At 40.0% G+C, this 18,507-nt stretch overlaps 1 protein-coding gene across 1 annotated transcript in view; it reads right to left on the minus strand.

Moving 5' to 3' along the window:
• rspo2 (R-spondin 2) overlaps nucleotides 1-3,693 on the minus strand; it is a 45,973-nt gene extending 42,280 nt beyond the window's left edge. The window contains exons 1-2 of the mRNA XM_015018717.1: nucleotides 3,558-3,693; nucleotides 3,200-3,388 (exon numbers count right to left, since the gene is read on the minus strand). Coding sequence (XP_014874203.1) covers nucleotides 3,200-3,388; nucleotides 3,558-3,678 — 310 coding nt within the window. The 5' untranslated portion in view covers nucleotides 3,679-3,693. The remainder of the gene's footprint in view (nucleotides 1-3,199; nucleotides 3,389-3,557) is intronic.
• Nucleotides 3,694-18,507: the final 14,814 nt, after the last annotated feature.

Here is an 18,507-nt window from a genome sequence, read left to right on the forward strand (position 1 = left end):
AAAGTATGCTTGTTGTTTGCAATTGACTGATCTTTCTCAAAAGGAGACATTCTTTTTTGGGAGTTTCTTGCTTGACTTTGTTTCTCCAGCAGTACATTTCCTCTCCCCATCTAAAGACCTTTGTGTTACATGCCTGTGGATCCTACAGAACCCCTGCCGAAAAACAGTGAGGTTTCAGCCCAGTAAGTGGCTGAGTGTGTAGACCTTATCCTTGTCTAGCTTTTGTTTTTCTTTAGTCAGGGAGTCCACAAAAAAAAAAAAAAAAAAAAATCTTGAATGAGATAAGCTCACACAGACAAACTATGGGATAATAACAAGCATCTGCTGCTCCTTCAGTGATTTCTAGAAGTCATGTTTAAAAAGCTCATGACAACAGAGTCGTAACACCGAGCTCCGGGCCCCTGCAAAAACCAAAAGCGCAAGGCGGCTCTCACTGCCGCGGCCATTAATTTCTCACTGTCGTTTGTTGTAGGCATATTTGAGCCTTTGGGAACCAGTTAGCTGGACTAGCTCAAGAAAAAAACAACATAATTTTACATCTAAACCAATAAAAGATCAGTTCATGGAGACTGGACTTGAATCGTTTAATTTAAAAAACAAAAACAAAAGATGACACATGGAGAGCAGCTGAGGAAGAAGGCCAAATCCAAAACTGGATTAAAGAGCACTGAGTGAAACAGCGATCGCATCAAAGTGAGCCTCGTCCTGAGATCTAATGCTACGTGACAATACAAGATGCTGCTCTAACAGCGCTGTGTAAGGCAAAGGGTCCAGATTATCCAGCCAAGCATCAGAAACTGCTGGTCAAAATTCAAACACGATGGGAATACAGTGGTTCTCCATGCTTCAGTTGACGTAAATAAAATCGCTTTTATTACCCAAGAACAAGATGTCTTTCTCTTTCAGTTAAGTAAGAAACGACAACAGTTTATAATGTCTGAGGAGCATAGGACGTTCCTTCTAATATGCTAAGTATTAATAAAACTGGACGGGAGCTGTGGTGCTGATTTAGCAAACAGACGTGTGTCTGGACAAAAACCCGCCGCTTGCTGGTTTTTTCAAGTCTGGATGAAGTTACTTGGGAAAAATATATATTCTTTATTGACCACTATTGTGTATTTTAGAGAGATTAAAGAATTTGGGAATGTTTAACATGTGCAACGAGCATTCCGATTTTGAAAAAATGTAAATAAAAATCAGCTTTTCTTACCCAAGACTGTGTTTTTCGGTGTTTAAACGTAGCAGAAAAATCTCCTTTTGCAAGCTATTCGTGTTGGCGTGGGCAGGCGCTTCGATCTGTCCCTACTCCAACACATCTGATTCAAATGACTGAATTGCCTCCTCAGACTGTCAGCAAGTTCCACAGAAGCTTCTCAGTAATCATTGGTTTAAAGAAGTTGTTCTGAAACAGAGATAAATCTGCAAAATGCAGAACAGTATTCTACTCAAGACCGGACATGAAACCTTAAGGAGCAGCTGAAATCTTACAGGCAGTTCCCAAATTGTAAATTAAATTATTGGGAAAGTGAAAGAACAAAACTGTTGAGCATGCCTCTCGCAACTTCCGTAGGGTTAATAGCATTAAATTCTACTTTTATCGCATTTTCGACCAACGGTGACGTAGCCTATTGTATGTCTCACTATTTACCTTACTTATATATTTTTTTTCTTTAACTTGTGTTTCACTTTTGCAGATATAATTAACATAAAAGATTTATTTGTTTCTAGGTCAGCTGTGATCGGGTAAGCAGAATGTAGTACTTTTCTGTCTCAGGAGTTGCTACATGTTCATATATTTCAGCCTTAAGGTTCAGATACCCTCCGCTGGGGATACGTTTTTAGTGCGTCTGTCAGAAGTTTGGCTCAGGGAACCAAAAAGCTTCAAGTTTCTCACTGTTTTCATACGAAACACTCAGCCAACACCTCGGGCTCTGCATAAACCTACAAAGTCCCTCTCCGTCTCTCCGAGCATAATCAATGTTAACATAAGGTTATGAGATCAGGGTGCTACATAAGGAGGAGAAAGGTACTTTTCATTAATTGGATTTGAGTGTTATTCTTTAACAACTACGCTTGAGAACATTTTGATTTGTCAGTGTTATTGTTTGGATTTTTCATTAACTGTAAACCAGAAATTCCTCGGAGCCACGGAGACCAAAGGTGTGGCCTCTCTTAAAGCCAGAGACCAAAAGTGTTTTGCATGCCATAAAAAAAATCTGCAACAAAGGAGTGACGATTGCCAAAATATGGAAAATGCTTTCATCTCGGAAACAGTAAATAAAACTGAGGCAATGAAAACTACATTCAGTCTTCCTCGTAAATCCTTTTCCAGGCGAAAGAGTTCATGCTTGTTTTAAATTCATTATTTCCTTCACCTGTTTTCCACTTTTGTCTCATCCATCGGCGAAAATATTTTTGCCTTTGGCTCATGAAAATGTTTTTTTGGCAAATAAAATATTGGTTTTTGGTCAGTTGTGGCTTTAGCCTTTGAACTGTGAAATGGTTGCTAATATATTTTTTTTCGGGGGTGGGGAGCTCTTTCTTTAATCCGATCACAGCCAAAGGGAAGTGAAGGTCGTAGTGAACTGTTTTTCTGAGCTCTTCTAAGACCTCTCAGGTGTGTCATCGTGCACTCAGTGGTGAAAACTAAATTTGTCATATCTTTGATAGTTCGTTTATAATTTAACATGAGTCAATTAGTTATTTATCACACAGAGCCGGGTTAATTTGAATAACTTTTTATCTTATTTAATGAAATCATTAAAAATTGGAATTTTCCTACTATTAACATTTATTTGATGATCTGAGATAGCATCGTGGAAAAAGAAGCACAAACTGAAGTAAAGCTGTTTTTTCAGAATAGTGAGTTATTTATGACTTCTCCTGGATTTCTGTACCTTTAGACAGCCTCATAACTTGGGCATGTTTTGCATTAAAGGGTTAGGATGGTGTTACAGACGGATGAGAAACAGCAGGCTCATCCCGAGGGATGCGATGCTAAGATGAAGCTTCACTAACGTCAACCTGCGCGGACAGACAAACCATTCAAATTGTGAGGTATGTGTGTCTCCTCTTGATAACTGACAGTAAATCGAGCACTGTGGGAAAATGGGGGAAACCAAAATGGGGGTGTAGTTGAGGCCTGCATGGTGGGATTGAAGGTGAGGAAGAGTTTGGGGTGAAGGGTGGGGGTCCTTACTGGAGCACATGTTGATTTCAGGGCTGCGCATGCCGTAGTATCCGGCTGGACAGTCGTGAAGACACTCGCCGTACTGCCTCATCCTCTCCCTTCGCAAGAACAGGAAGAGTTTGGGCTGGCAGTTCACGCAGCCGTTATCCCTGGAGCACACCGAGCAGCCCTTACAGATGGGGTAAGCTCCATAGCTAGCTGTAAGAGAGGAAGAAGAATGATAAATGAGACAATATCAGCCATAATCCGTCCAGTGTGACTGTGAAATGCTTCAATAAAAAACATGTGTTTAATGTTCACACTGAAATCTTTCAGCTATAGTCGCAAATGTTTGTCAATGAGCAACAAAACAGCTGGATACACTAACCCTCTCGCGGTCTTAGCTGATGACAAATGTCACGGTCAGACAGCGGGGAAGCGGGAGGTTGTCCCGTCAGACCGTCAATTCCCGAAACTACAAATGAAACAAAAAACTCGTAAAGGCACATGTGGGGTCAGTGCGATGCCACCGGACAGAGTAAAAAACCTGTGTGGTCTAAATGACCCCATCTCTAAAGATCATGGGGGGGTTAAAAAGAGGCATAATGTACTTAAATACTTTCACATTATTGGACATCATGTAACGTCAGTGCCTCGTTCTTTGTAGAAAGAGCATTGAGGATTCAGGAGGTTCCAATGCAATCGTAAATATTGCCTTGGGGTCTTGGTCAAGGCTTAATTTAATGGTGAACACCAGAAGTTGATCCTGGTTGCTGGTGTACTGGATACTATATTAGTTGGGTGCAAAGAAAGGAGCACAATCTTAACAACCACAACCTGCTTTAGTATGCAAAACTGTGTTTTTGGGGGCATGGATGTGACTTTGTTGAGCTAAAAAAAAATAAAAATCAGATTTTCCCATCCTAATCAAAGTTATTGCCACCTTACTGTTAATATTCACAGTGAATGATCGAGTGTGTTGGCCATAAGACCTCCAATTCCAGATGTCAACATAGTAAAAGTTGTGCAAACAGCAGATGAAACACAATCATCACACTGGAAGCAAAGCTTGTAGGAAAAGTAAGGAAAGAAAAGCAAGTATAATCATTTTTGTCCACACGATTGTTTCCATTGACATATGCCTAGTTGACACCGAGTCCAATCAGAACACAGAGTAAGCATGCTGACTAACACTATTTAAAGGCGCTACAAGCCTGAGTTTGCGAGTGCTTTTTAATCCGAAACGGGACACAAATGAACAACTTGTCCTGAAATGGCTTCCCCAAGTGACTCTCTGCTCTAGCACAGATTGGCCACATTTAAATGAGGCATTAATTTCTGTTGAGGTAAATCTCAACCACAGCAAATTTCTTGGTGTTCTCAAAAAGTCAAAGCTGTGCAAATTGAGTGGGAAAATTAGCATATGTAACAGTCCAGTGTTTTTTGTTTTTTTGTGGAACAGAATATTATTTCTGTAAGAATGTGGCAAAAGATCAAATTGGTTCTGGCCTCTAGTAAAGTGTGCGTAATATTAACATATTTGATTATATCTGCCTGTTTTGTGCCACTTGGGTGTGGGACAATGAGGAGTGACTCTGTCCCTGTGACGGTGATGCAAGGGACCACAGGGACCACAGTGATGTGGGTGGTCCGGTGCAGGACTTACCACAATATCAAATACCTTTTTTTACGGGGGAATTAATAAATTGCCCCACAGTCCTGCTAATTATGGGGCAATTAACAAGATGCAACTGTGCACAAGTGGGATTTTTCTTAGCTTTTTTTTTTTTTTTTTACAGTCTTTTTCATCATTTAATAATAATAATAATAATAAAAAAACGAGATTGCAAAGTTGTTGGTCTTTGAGTCCGATGTTCTTCCTCAACGTTTTGAAGAACGCCTTGTCAGGTCAGGAAGTGGAGTTCTTCAAAACGTAAAACTTTCTTTTTCTTTCCTATTTCTTTGGTCACTTTTAGACCTAAAGACAGCTGTCAGGTGCACATTGCTTCCATCTGCCAGATTTAAATGGCAGGCTGGCTAATGTGTATATTTAGTGCAATCTGATTAGTGAATCTAGAGAAGAAGAAGAAGAAAAAGAAGAAGAAGAAGAAGAAGAAGACGTAAATCATGGGAGGAAATGGGGTGGATTGTACTGCTTCTCAGTTTTCAAGCATGTACATGCAATTGATTTTAATAATGTGCTGGGCTGGGACTTGGCGATGGTGGATGAATATTCCTAAATCACTTGGATCAGAAGTGGGAAGAAAAAGAAGAATGCGGATCATGACACGGCATTCTTATATTTGGTGAAACAGTAGTTACATAACAGAGCTCAAACTCGTAAGACGAATTAATCTGAACGCACTTCTTAATGGCTTTGACATTACCCAGCTAGTCAGGGTTTTTTTTTGTTGTTGTGTTTTTTAGCAGACAGGGACAACTAAAGGCAAAATTTAACTGTGGGCGGGCTAGCCCAGCAGAATACAACGCAAGCAGACCATAATACCCATAATAGATACATCAGTAGGATATTCTTTAACTCAGAGTAAACATGTCCAACTCAACAATTTGTCATTCATGCAAACTCTGGTTCCCCTCTCAGAATTCAAATGATGATGATTGGTTATGGATGTGAATATTGCATTAATTCTGGTCAGAGCTGGCCTCCTAAATGATTGTGCTGAGACAGCTGATGAAAGCCCTCAAAACCGCTGTGGCTCTGGCCGCGGCCTCGCTCGCCTGCGGAAGACAAAGGAGCCAGTAAAAAGACGGTCCATTCCACAATGAGCGACTTTCAATGTAAACTCCTCAGCGTCCCATTTACAGGAAAATGTCCTCGGGCAAATCCAAAACGAAAGACACTCGAGCCGATCTCGGCCAAAGTTTTAAATATCACATGCGCAGGACCCGAGCGGGCGTTCACGCTGAGCGACCTACCACAACGCTCCATAAAACATTGCGGAGCACGCTGGACAAAACCTAAGAGCCAGAGCAGAGCAGAGCAACGTCTGCACTTACTGGCCATAGATCTGCATATTAGGTTTCTCTTTCAAAAAAAAGCCCCAGCACTGCTAAGTGGGTCTAGAGCAAGCAACAGTTTGCAATTAGGTGAAAATCACTTAGTAAATGTCTGTGGCTTCTTCTTTCTCTTTCTTTTTTTCACATTCATCTTAAACCTTAAGAGCCAAGGCTTCAGAGAGGCATGTTGGCTCAACCCAATCTCGTTCGTACTCCCGACGCCGCAATGGACGACATTAGTAGATTAAGTGCTAATCAGAACGCGTTTCTGCTGGTCTGTAAGGTTGAGGTTTAAAGTGACACTCCATCAACTACAACAAGTCCTGGGGATACACAATCCCAGCTCTGCGTATCACATGGGCTGGTGATGGTTCATCTGAAGTCGGCACCAGTTCAGGAAGACATGAAGGAGGAAGGAAAACCTCATTCTGGCTCCCGAAGTCCTCAAAATGGAAATCTTTGTCTCGTGTTCAGCTGTCAGTCCAGTGTTTTGAGATGTTATTATTTCCAATTAGAGCTGTATCGATTTAGTTCAGTTCAGCGTCTCACCCATAGTTGCCTTAAAACTACCCGGCAGGTAACTCTGCAGCCCGAATGCATCACATATGTTTCATATTTTAATTTGTCAGCTCTTTCGTTCTGTAAAATTATGTAACCATCGGACCACACCTTAAGACATTAGCATTGTATTTTTTGTGTAATGCAAAGTCTAAATATGTTTACGGCGAACTGACAATCACATTAACGTGGTCGCATTCACTGCGGCCGCCCTCGCCAAGCTTTGTGTGCAACGCTGACAGGATGGGAAAGCCAACTTGGCAGAAGCGGGGAACTCTTGAGGCTGAAAAGCTTCTCTCCCCAGCTTATTTCTTCAGGGTTCATTCCTGTCACTTCTGACAGTGTTACTCCCTAACAAAAAAATACCGTTGCGGGGCGTGTGGTCGCAGGATCACTCGCCGGTCGAACAGCGCAAAGGTTCATCGTGAGCCGGGCTTTAGAAGCAACCCACGCCCCCTTAAACCCCGCTCAATCCCCGTTGCCAAAGCTTTGTTTTGCTGGTTGTTAATCTCAAAATTCACGCTGATTGAGGATAACGTGACCGCACACCGTCTGAACTGAGCATATCCCACATCCTGGAATTACTGTACGGCCAGGGGGAAGAGGGTGGGAGGAATGGCTGCACACAGTGAAGAGAGAGCAGTTCTTATAGTGCTGATCTTGAGAGATTAGCTTTTTGTGTGTGTGTCTGTGGAAAGGTTTGGAGGTTCAGGCCACAGGTATGTCAGGAAAGAGGCCACAATTCACAGTGTCTGCAGCGGCGCTGTCCAACTCACGTCCCACACGACAGGCATAATGTCTAGCACGCTTTACATCAATCTGTCGTCAGACTTTCTTTAAGGAAAACTATCATTTGTATGGATCAGATTTTTTTTTCGACTTCAGCGAGCGGCTTCCTTTTACCCTAGCTGCATTTTAGCGTAATTTGGCGAGAACGTAAGCTCTGAATGTTTAGTTTGCTGTGGAATGCATTTGGAGTTGTTGATGTGGCCTCTCTCCTCATTTCTGCACATCGAAGCCCAGTGCAAATGAATTCAGACTGTATTTTGACACATGTCCAACAGCCCTATGCAGCATTCCCCCCGCCCCCTCGCAAATCATGTAATGCCTTTTGGCGCGTCCTGTAAAACCAAAGTGACCTAGACATGTAGAAGAGATGCACAGAAAGCAGCCACTGGGAGATTACGGGCACCGGCTGTAACGCTTTCACGTAGACTTTTCTCTATCGTAGAGAGGAGACCGCACATCATTAGAAGCGGTGGTCCTTTGCACATGATGAACTCACGTCGTTTACAGTTTCAACCACAGAGTGTACATTACATGAAACGCAACAAATCCACAGTTCCCACTTCTGAAGGGATCGCTGTAGGGCCTCAAGTATTGTATTTACAAAAAAGCAGGGTGTACGATCATCCGCGTGGAAGCCTGCTTGAATTTTTTATTTTTTTTAATACAATGACGTAATAAGGTCCTCGGTTTGTCGTGGCTACGGGGCAAAATGCTGCTACAAAGCTGCTGCTGATGTAAAGGAACCACATGAAGAACCCCTCTCATATCCTCTTCCTTCTTCACCTCGGCTATCTATAAAGCTGTCACAGCCAGATTGTTGATTCCAAATGGAGTCAATTACACCATTTGCTAATTTGCATCTGAAAAGACAAAGTTGTGCCAGAATCAATTTGATCAACAAGTTAGCTTACCTCACTTGAAATAAATCCATGTTTTAACTACTTATAGCTACATAACGTTAGACTTAACAATTTTTTAAACATGCAAATGGAAAATTCTGCTACACTAGGACATAGCATTACTAACTGTGCCAATGTATGCTACACAGGTGAGCTACAAGCTAGCTTACCTCACCTGAAATAAATCCATTTTTTAATTGCTTATAGCTAGATAAATATAGACTTGGTAGAAAACACTCTAATGAAAAATTCTGCTACATTTGGATATAGCCTGGCTACTGGTGCCACGTTATATCGTTACATGCATACGTTACACGCTATACTGGTGTAACGTATGCTACACAGTTTGCTAGCAGTTGTTGACTAAAGAAAAAGTAGCAAAAATCATTATCAAGGTAAGCAGGACATACTCTGGTACTACATCCTTAATGCTGGTATCCTAATTTTCTTAAATTGGCTTTTTCTGTAGTTAACAGCTAATTATTTCAGCTAATGTTAGCAGTTAGCCCCTCAATAAGCTATTTCTCGCCTTTCATACATCAGCAGTCAGACTGTGAATGTTCACCTAATTTGCTAAACCTGCTACGTTCATTAGAAATAGACATTGTAAGTGGGAATCAGTTAATTCTGTTTGAGTAGTGAACATTTTCTACACTTGTTTTGTTTTGTTTTTGCATCTGCGAAGGACTCATCTGCAAGGACTGGGAACTAGGCAAGGTGAGTGTTTTGGCAGCACTTCTGGTTCATTGAAAGTAGTAAGAACAACCCTACCTTTCATGCCAGAGCCTCGGAAACTGCACTGATCAGATGGACAGCCTGTCATCAGTACATCACATCCTCAAGCCTCTGTGTCTTGACTATTTTTTTTTTTTTCTTTAAGCTTGAGTGGCCTTACATTCAGTAGATCAGACTTTATGGAGCTGTGTCTTGTATCTCAAAGACATACAAGCATCAAGTTTATTTCAGCCCTCTTACCCCTTGTTGCCTTCATCCTTTAAGGAAACGCACAGATGGCCAGCAGGTGCCTAGTTCCCGCCTTGAAATGTTATAAAAGAGCCTAAAGTGAGTAAAGATCGGAAAGATATTCAGTGAGACAATGACTTTGAGGTGAAGTTTTGTTTTCTCTGAAAAGTCAGAGACCCCATTTTAAGAATTCAAGTTTCCGATCTGGACGGTGTTCCTTTGACATCCACCCATCACGTTGGGAGGTTTTGCTGCAAACGCAAGTCCAGAGAAACTATGGCGTTAGTTATATCAATCAGAAAACCAAACTGCATCTCTGGAAGGTTTCTTTTCTCCTCTAAAGTGAGTGAGCGTGACAAACTACTCTTTCGGCTGTCAAAACCCCCGACAATCACACGGCAAATCCTCCCACGTCAATGGCAAGCTAACTTCCTCCCCTCTGCTTGCCTAACGGCACCCATAAAACGATTCTGAATGAACGATTCCAACTTCATGTAACCCGAAACCTTAACAAGGTAAATTGCACATAATTTGTGTTTCATTTAGACCTCTGAACTTAACATTAGGAGGAAGATATTTACCAATGTGAGCTTTTCATAGAGTTCCTTTAGCAAGAGTCCTTCAGAGGCAATTCTGTACTTATGATTTTAACTCTAAAGCAAAAGAAACAGAGACGGACGATAAAGCAGATGATCATATTCACATCAGAGCTGGATATTTTTAGCAAGCTATCCACTTATATTTTATTTACAAAGCTGTCAGTTGGATAGTTATACTTCAAAAAGGAAACAGTTAAAGTTTAACCTGTTTAACTTTAAAGGTGATCAGTAAATAATTGTTAGAAATGAAACCCTGGGGTTCCTGTGGTGAATGCCATCTTTTACCAGCTGACTCTTGGAGATAAACCAAAGCCCCCAGATCTCACACATACCCCCAAACCTCAGCAAACCAGATCTTTTTGCAAGAAACAACCAGATATATGAAACAAATGGATGTATAGACAACTGTTCTCACAGCACTATCCCCTTTCTCCAAGGACGTCTGGTATGTAAATCTAATAACACAGACTGTCAATGCAACTATCCAGAAAACACACCGTCTTTTGTTGGCTCTTACAGTACAGTACGGAGGGGAACATATTGGACCATCAATATAACACTTTTTTAAAAGAAATTCTTCAATATGACTGCATAATCTGTGTCATATGGTGACGAAGCAGAAGTAGAGAACCTGGGGTTTGGAAGCATCGGCAGATCAAAATGAGCTGCGTTCTCATGTGGAAAGCATCGCGTCCACCAGCAGAATTATATGCTTTCCTCATGGCACTGAGACAAAGATTGTTTATTGTTTTGCTCACTTGTTCCCCCCACTAAATGATGGTGTAGGCTTACTGCCTGCTCCTCTTAAGAGAAAGGGCAGATACAGGACAGCGCAAGGCTGCAGCTGAACAGCCGCTTTCTGGAGCTCTTCAAACCACTAAGCTATCGAAGCTCCCCGCTGCGTTTCTGGAACGGCGTCCGTAACCTCCGCCGGAGTTCAGCCGTCGTTTTCGACCCTGTTCAAGCCCTGTTCCCTGGGATGGAATGACACGAACACCTTTCAGAGCCTCAACTTCCTGAAGATCTTAAAGTCCTACCGAGTTTAAAAATGACAAAGGCGGACCGTTTCTATTTTGGTTTCATCCCAGATGGGAAGAGTCAGGTTGTAGGATTTACTTATTTGTTCCTCTGGTTTGCAAAAGCAGATCATACTGTACACACATGTCTATAATTCAGGATTCATTCTGCTTCTAATAATTGGGCTTAATGAGATTAAGCAAACACATTTTGCCTGTCAAGAGGCTCTTGTGTCTAATGGGTGGGGTGGGAAGCACATGCTCCTGCAGTACAAATGTAAGGTAACCATAACGATGAATGGTTAAAATAATAACCTATGATAATCGCTACATTTTGCCTAGTTCTCAGTGATGCACGATTCTGGAAAGACGTGATTTAATTTTTCTAACCCTCTGATGTACATCGCGATATGAACAACTACAGCAATTTTCAACTGATGACTTGAATAGCACTTCAGGTTTCGCAGTAGTCCTGCTGCTGTATGACAACTAGCCTAGGCTATTGTGTACCTGTCTTCTCTTTCAACTGAATAGGAAGAAATACTATCTCAACGTAATCGTACTCTACAATCACGTTGACACACATTAAATTTTTATTTTATTTTTTTTTAATCACAAAACACACGCCCTGCCATACATTATCTAAAGTTCTGTAGCATGAATTCTACGACGCAATGTATACAGCATATTTTCACAACTGGTACAAAATTCAGGCAAGTTTTACTCAAATATCATAGTTGTAGCCCCACAAAAGCATTTCCTATTGGCATGCTGAAGCCTGCAGATGCTCTGTCTGCGCTAATGAAGATTCCCTTTCCTCTGCATGCTAATTGCTTGAAGTGCCTCTGAATGATGGCAGTTCCACCTGTTTTCTGACTCATTCAGAAAATAGATGACTTCCAAGGTGGGCTCAGAATATTTCACTTTAATCAACAGGTACTTTGTTTATCCATGCAACATCACAGGAACAGTTAATGTACCATGTTGTGACGCAGTAAAAAACTGTGATTTTTTTTTTTTCTTTTTTACACCCTGGGTCACAGTAAACTGCTCCAAGACGAGAACTAAAAAGAGACTAAATGCACATCATATTCTCACGTTTAGACCCAGCTAACATGGCTTTTGTCGGTAGCACGAGCAAGCGAAGTCTGTGTTGCTTTTAGAAGCTAACTTAGCTTGTCTTTTCCATCTACTAGATAAAAAATATCTTTCAGCTTTGCTTTGGAGTTGGAGAACTTAGGTGGATGGATCTTCTCACATAAGGGAAGATAGCTTATAATTTCTTTTTTAGCATCTTCTTTCTTACTGCGTCCTTTGACCACGAGAGTCAGTGTTGTTACATATTTGTCTAACCACATTGTTCAGGTCAGATCAGAACTGATCAGCTTTCTTTACGTCTACCTCCTAAGTTTGTTCCACTCCTTCTGGTGGATTTTTGATGACAAAGAAGCCCTGTAAGCTGACTTTGCTGACTTTTTTAGTGTTGTTTCATTTATTTATTTATTGTGCAGTGTACCAAGCTGATTATTAAGCACTTTCTCCATAACAGTCCATTTTCTGCTTAGGAAAACTCCATGAGCATGTTGGAAGGAAAAACCCAGAAGCCTTGATGTGGTGGTCAAGCAACAGAAATGGTTTTTCACTTTGAGCTGTTTGAGCTGTAAAGTTTTTTTGTTTTTTTTTATTCTCCGTTCGAGTTTTAATAATAACAGAAAATCGTCCCGCTCAGTGTCGACATAATTGAAACAAAATACTCCAACAATAAAATTCTATATTTTTTTGTTGCGGAAGAGGGAAAAATCCATGCTACAAATATTTTACTGTCATTTAAGAGGCCTGTTTTATTTTTTTGCGGTGCATTTGAAATGTTTACAGCGTCGCTTTCAAGTGGTCTCAGTACAAACAAATGTGTCAATTAAATCCACTCAACACAATTTAATGTAAAAAACATTACACAAAGACCGGGATTTTTTTTTGTTTGTTTTGTTTTTTTGGATGCAGTGGAGTTGATTTCTGCTTTAACAGAGACTAAGCACTTTATGTCACTTTTCTACGTGCCGCTGCTTGAACGTGAAAATGTGACCTGGGCGTTCAACAAGCAGACAACTTTGGAAACTAAAAGCTTTTAGTCTGGATTTGAATCCCATAGCAACCTTCCAGTGAATCTGCAACTACTGACTGACATCTTGTTTCAAAAACTAGAATATAAGCAACATTATTTTATTTTACTTTATTTTTTTTTTTTATCTAAACATACAAGCTCATACTGTTGTTTTTCTCTATTGAAATTGGAGCAAAAATCTAAATTTAGGTTCAGTGGAAGATTAGATATTAGATATGAATTAAAATCTTCCCAGATGTTCTGCAGCATTTGCAGATATTGAATAACTAAAGATGTACAAAGTTGGACAAATATTGAATATTTTGTCCATTTCCCTGTGAATCAGCCCAGACTAAGTCAAGCTGGATTGTGCGTGATCATGAACATAAAAAAAAAAAAAATGATATATATATATATGGGTGGAGATTTTCAATTGGATTTATGACTAGACTTTGACTAGACCATCTTAGTAGGCGGATAAAATTTCTTTTAAACCGGGGTGTCGAAACATTTTGCATAGAGGACCTCAAATGTCAAGTTAAAAGTTTTTGTTGACCACAAACGTTTGGTTTCTTTTGTTATGAAAAATGCAAAAACAATATATTGTAAAATTAACGAAACGCACTCGCCTGATTTCTATGTGATGTGTGAAAATAAAACAGATGTGTTTTATTTTACAAAAACATGACATGTGTCCCTCTTTTTCATTTTTTTTAACCCTCTTGTGTTTCCTAGTTTAACAAAAGGGTGCGTCCAATTCTACTTTCAAGTAAAAATTACTGGATGCTTGTGCTGCCATGAGCTATGAAATCAAAATGAAAGTAAAAAAAAAATGTGGTTGTTAAAAAATTAATAGTTTTTGTTGGTTTATGTTTTCCATTTTACTACCATTTTAATTTCCCTGCATTGTTTTTTATTTATTCGTTGTTTTTTTGTTTTTTTTTATGAAAATTCTACTTGAATTTGTATCAATCGTATCACCATCAACGGCCTGGTGAAATAACTCTGCGCCATTCTTGAATTGTGGACAAACACAATCGCACAGAATCTCCACATGTCCCCGAAGACGCACTTTGGACACAAATGATTTAAAACCATCCCACTGCAGCTCTGGCTGCTTAGGATGGTTAGCATTTAGGATTCATCTTTCAAAAACCCCCAGCTTCATCCATCTTCCCATCAATTCAACCTTCAAGCGTCCGTGCTGAAGCAAAGCAAGACGCCACCACCATCATGGTGGGTTCGGTGTGTTTTAAGCGCCTTCTGGCAGCTTGCTTGTGGAAGATGCAGTCCTGTATAAAGACCAGATTTGTGGAGAGCCTGACTGATGATTGTCTTGTCAACAGGTTTGTCCATCTTAGATCCTGCTGCTCTGATTGAAGCTTTCTAGGCTAGCAGCCTGTTTAGGTAGACGGGCAACGTCTACTGTTACACTTGTGTCAAAGACTTATCATTTTCAGACAGTGGATTGAAAAGTACTCCAGACTTTGTTCAGAGCTTGAGATATTCTTTTGTAACTCATCCTCGCCTGTCTGATACACTACAAAAAAAATAAAAAATAAAAAATCTCTTACCAAGTATTTCTGTTCTAGTTTCTTGTGCAAATTTCTTTGTATGCTTGAAATAAGACTAAATCTTTCACTGCTACCGTTAGCATCGTCTCAGCAAAAGACAACAACATAAACATGTAAGTGAAACATGTTTTTGATTTTTTGGGGGGTTTCCGGTCCCTCCTTGTAGCACAAAGATTGGTTGGGTCGAGCGTTGATGTAAAAACGACCAAGCGTGGAATCAACTCAGGAGTCTCCATGAAGCATGTGGTTCCTGTTTCTACTCAGCTTTTTTATTTTTATTTTTTTGCCATTCATCTCTGTTGATTTTTTTTTTTAATAGAAAAATGCTGGTGTTCCAGTGAAAGGCACACCTCCACTTACAGTATAACTGATTGCAGTGGTGTTGGTCGTCAACAACCATGCACTTGAAAAAAAAAAAAAAAATTGGTTCAAAGATAAAAGATGGATAAATCACGACTCTCTTTATAAATTGTTGCCAAAAAGTCCTCCGGCTCTTAGCAAGCGAAACGGCGTAAGGTGTAATAAATCATCCTATAGTTGCTATTCCTGAGAGTCTAGAGGTGATTCTCTCGCCACATTTGGAAAGGATTAGTTCGACTGTCCTGGAGGTGTTTTGCAAAATTTAGGAAGTTTCTTTCTTTTTTTTTTTTTGTTTGTTTTTAGGGAAATTCAAAATGATTCCAGCGTTGAAAGGAAAGGTGCAAATGAAGGTGCTTGGAGAATTTAAAACTAAGTAATAAATTTAAAAAAAAAAAGTGTTTTTGCGAGAGGTAGACAGAGCCTACTTGACAGGTTTTTTAATAATTACAATAATAAAAAGAAAACTTTTCTGCACTGAATCAATATGCCTGAAGTCATCCAAGCAAAGCAAAGTGCGAAACAAGCCCCAGAAGTAAAAAGGAACCGTGCAGAATGTATTTACACTGCCTCAAATTCACTCAAGCTGTGGAAGAAATGTGTTTTTGCCCTCTCAAGAGAAGGAAGAAATGGCGAGGAGGGGAAAATCCGGGCGGAGGAAGGAAAAAAAAAAAAAAAAGGTGGAGTGGCTCCTATTAGGCCACATGTGGGTAATTTATCACACATAAATCTAACACCTAATTCTCACACCTGTAGCTTAATGCTCAGCCAGTCTAGTAACGCACTCACTGAAGCTCTTAAAAGGGACTTTGCCGGCATTTTTATTCTTTTTTTTTTCTTTTTTTTTTCTGTTTCTTGGTGTGGGAGGGGACGTATGGCATCCTAGAGGTTGAACAAGTCAAGCTGACGGGCATGCTTGGCATATTTGCACCCCATGTAGCATTCCTTCATCTCTCCCACCCAGCTTCACGATCACTCCTCCGTTTGTCATCACCTTGACTAACCCTGTCTTCCTGATCACGCAAAAGATAAAGAGCTAGCTGCAAAGTTTCCACGCTGGCCAGAGTGCGCAATAAATCTAAAAAAAAAATCTAATAAACGGGAAATTTTATTTTTTATTTTTTTGAGTGGCAACAGCTAGAAAGTGATGGAATGTAAACAACTGCTGCGACTTCATGGAGGCTCTTCGCTCTGTTAAAGTATTTGCTTTTTGGCGTTTCTCTTTTTTTCTTTTGTTTTTGTCAATCTTCAGATCGTTGAATAAGTATTAATATCAGACAAAGATAGCTTGGGAAACTTAAAATGTGATCTGTTTAGTGGGGAAAAAGTAAGTCAAGATTACCCTAGCAGTAGCAATAAATCAATTAATTTCATAATCAATTAAAACGAGCTCAATAATTTCCATTTCGGTTTTCTCTCTTCTCTTTTTCTACCGAAAACTTAATGATAAAAGTCTGCAGTTTGGTGCTTTGATCTCAACTAGTCCCATTTTTTTATGAAAGACAATTTTATTTACAGAGACTTCATAATTCATTTTAAATTGTTGCTTCTGTCGTGTTGTTTACTTATTTTGGATACTTTAAATTGCCTCCCAGTTCCAGTTCCAGTGTTAAATGTTCATTAGAATTTGAAGTTTATTGATCGTTGAGAATGAGTTCTTGGTTATTACGCCATTAGCAGTATATTACTTGAAAATGGTCTCAAAACAGAAATGTTGTCGTTAATTTAAAGAACCTCTGGGCCTACTCAAGCCTAACAACTGGCCATAAATACATTTGACAAGCAGAAATACTTGCATTGTGTGCACCAGGTAGTTGAAAGGAAAAATTTGTCCCAGCTAATCAAGTTTGAGCTTGGAAATATGAAGTGGGTTTTTATTTTTTTATTTTAAAAGAGGACAAAATCTGACTCAGATTTTCTTTGCATCACAAGCCATTTGTCTGACGTATCCTCATTAACAACCTCACTCTCCCTTCTGACCCGCTGGGGCTGACTGGGAGATCTAAGGTGAACTCCGGGGTCAAAAGTGGGAAGCGCAACGGGGGACGGACAGGAGAGACAGCATCATTTTCAGTTTAAGTGCTTGACTGAAAAAAAAAAGAAAAAAAAATCTCCTCTACATCAAAGGACCACCGAAAAGGAAACAAAAATAGAAGAATGGATCCAATACCAGCAAAAGCAAAGCAAAGTTTTTTTTCTTCCCCTGCTGGAATTTGTCACGACACAAAAAACGTCACCCCGTTACGTGACAATTTGAGTAAATTATCGAGGCACGCGCCAGCCATTTTGTAGCATTACGTTTTTTGTAGGATTACGTTTTTTGGTTGTCACTGCCACGGGTCGACCAAAAGACGCTACGGTCTGAGGAATTTCCCACGCAGGCCTTCTAGATTTATCTAGTGGCTTCCTCGTGCAACAGGTGTCTACGTAACATCTGGGATTACACTTTCACACTACAGACCTGCACAGGCTGAACTTGAACCGTAACACGACTCAACAGGCGAGACAGTTTTCTTACAAAAGCCCTTACATGAAAGAAATTAGAAGAAAAGATAAAAAACTGTCCCACATAGCCACAGGAAAACCTGTACAATATGAACACAACTTCAGCAAACCGCTAAGCTAATATGAGAAAATGTGTCAATCCACTCTCAAATATCGCATCTGTGTCCTAATTAAGGCATTTTTAAAGGATCAGTACTAAAATGGACCTTTACTAAAATCAGAATCTGATACTTTGAATTTTTCCACCACACTTGTCCGAAAATCCTGGTTTCATGTGCATGGCTTGCAAAAAAGGATTTGTAAAACTAACTAAGTAGCTTTTTCCCTAACTGTTTTCACTTTACGACGACATTCACCGTCTGTGTCACGTGACGGGAGAGCTGTGCACCCCGGTCAATAAAATTTAAGACATTCATAGCAAAGTAGCAAGTTAGTGAAACAGAAAAGCATCTTTTTCTTTTCAATAGATTTGCACTAAGTCTGTACACAATTAACTGGAAACCGCATGAAAATATGTTTAAAAAAGTACATAAGCGAGTCATATCAAGGAGAGAATAAACAAACTAATGTTAGCCTCCCATTTTAAGAGTAGCTAAATATGTTGAAGGCTGTGAAAGGAACAGAGGTACCGCAGCGTCTGAAACGTTACTATTGATGAAGCCATGGAATAATGATGTATAGCTTATTCTTTTGGGAGTCCTGAGTTCAAGGAGAGGCAAACCTGCAGCAGAACTCGGTCCAGTCAGGTCCAGCTGCCAAATGACTGACTGACGAGCAAAGCTGTTGAGATATTCTTGTCAATTTGCCTCCTTCTACCCCACTGTGATGGGTCTGAAAAACTAGAATGGCGCTTGGATGAAAAATCATCAATATCCTCTAAAAGTTAGGTTTTGGATAAACTACTCTCTATTTATGCATTGTTTGCAATTATCGCTGCCATTTCTTTTTGTGGCCTCTCT

The sequence above is a fragment of the Poecilia latipinna genome, unplaced genomic scaffold (genome assembly GCF_001443285.1).
Source record: "Poecilia latipinna isolate Pla-1442-1.1 unplaced genomic scaffold, P_latipinna-1.0 Scaffold2312, whole genome shotgun sequence".
In the NCBI taxonomy this organism is placed as follows: Eukaryota; Metazoa; Chordata; class Actinopteri; order Cyprinodontiformes; family Poeciliidae; genus Poecilia; species Poecilia latipinna.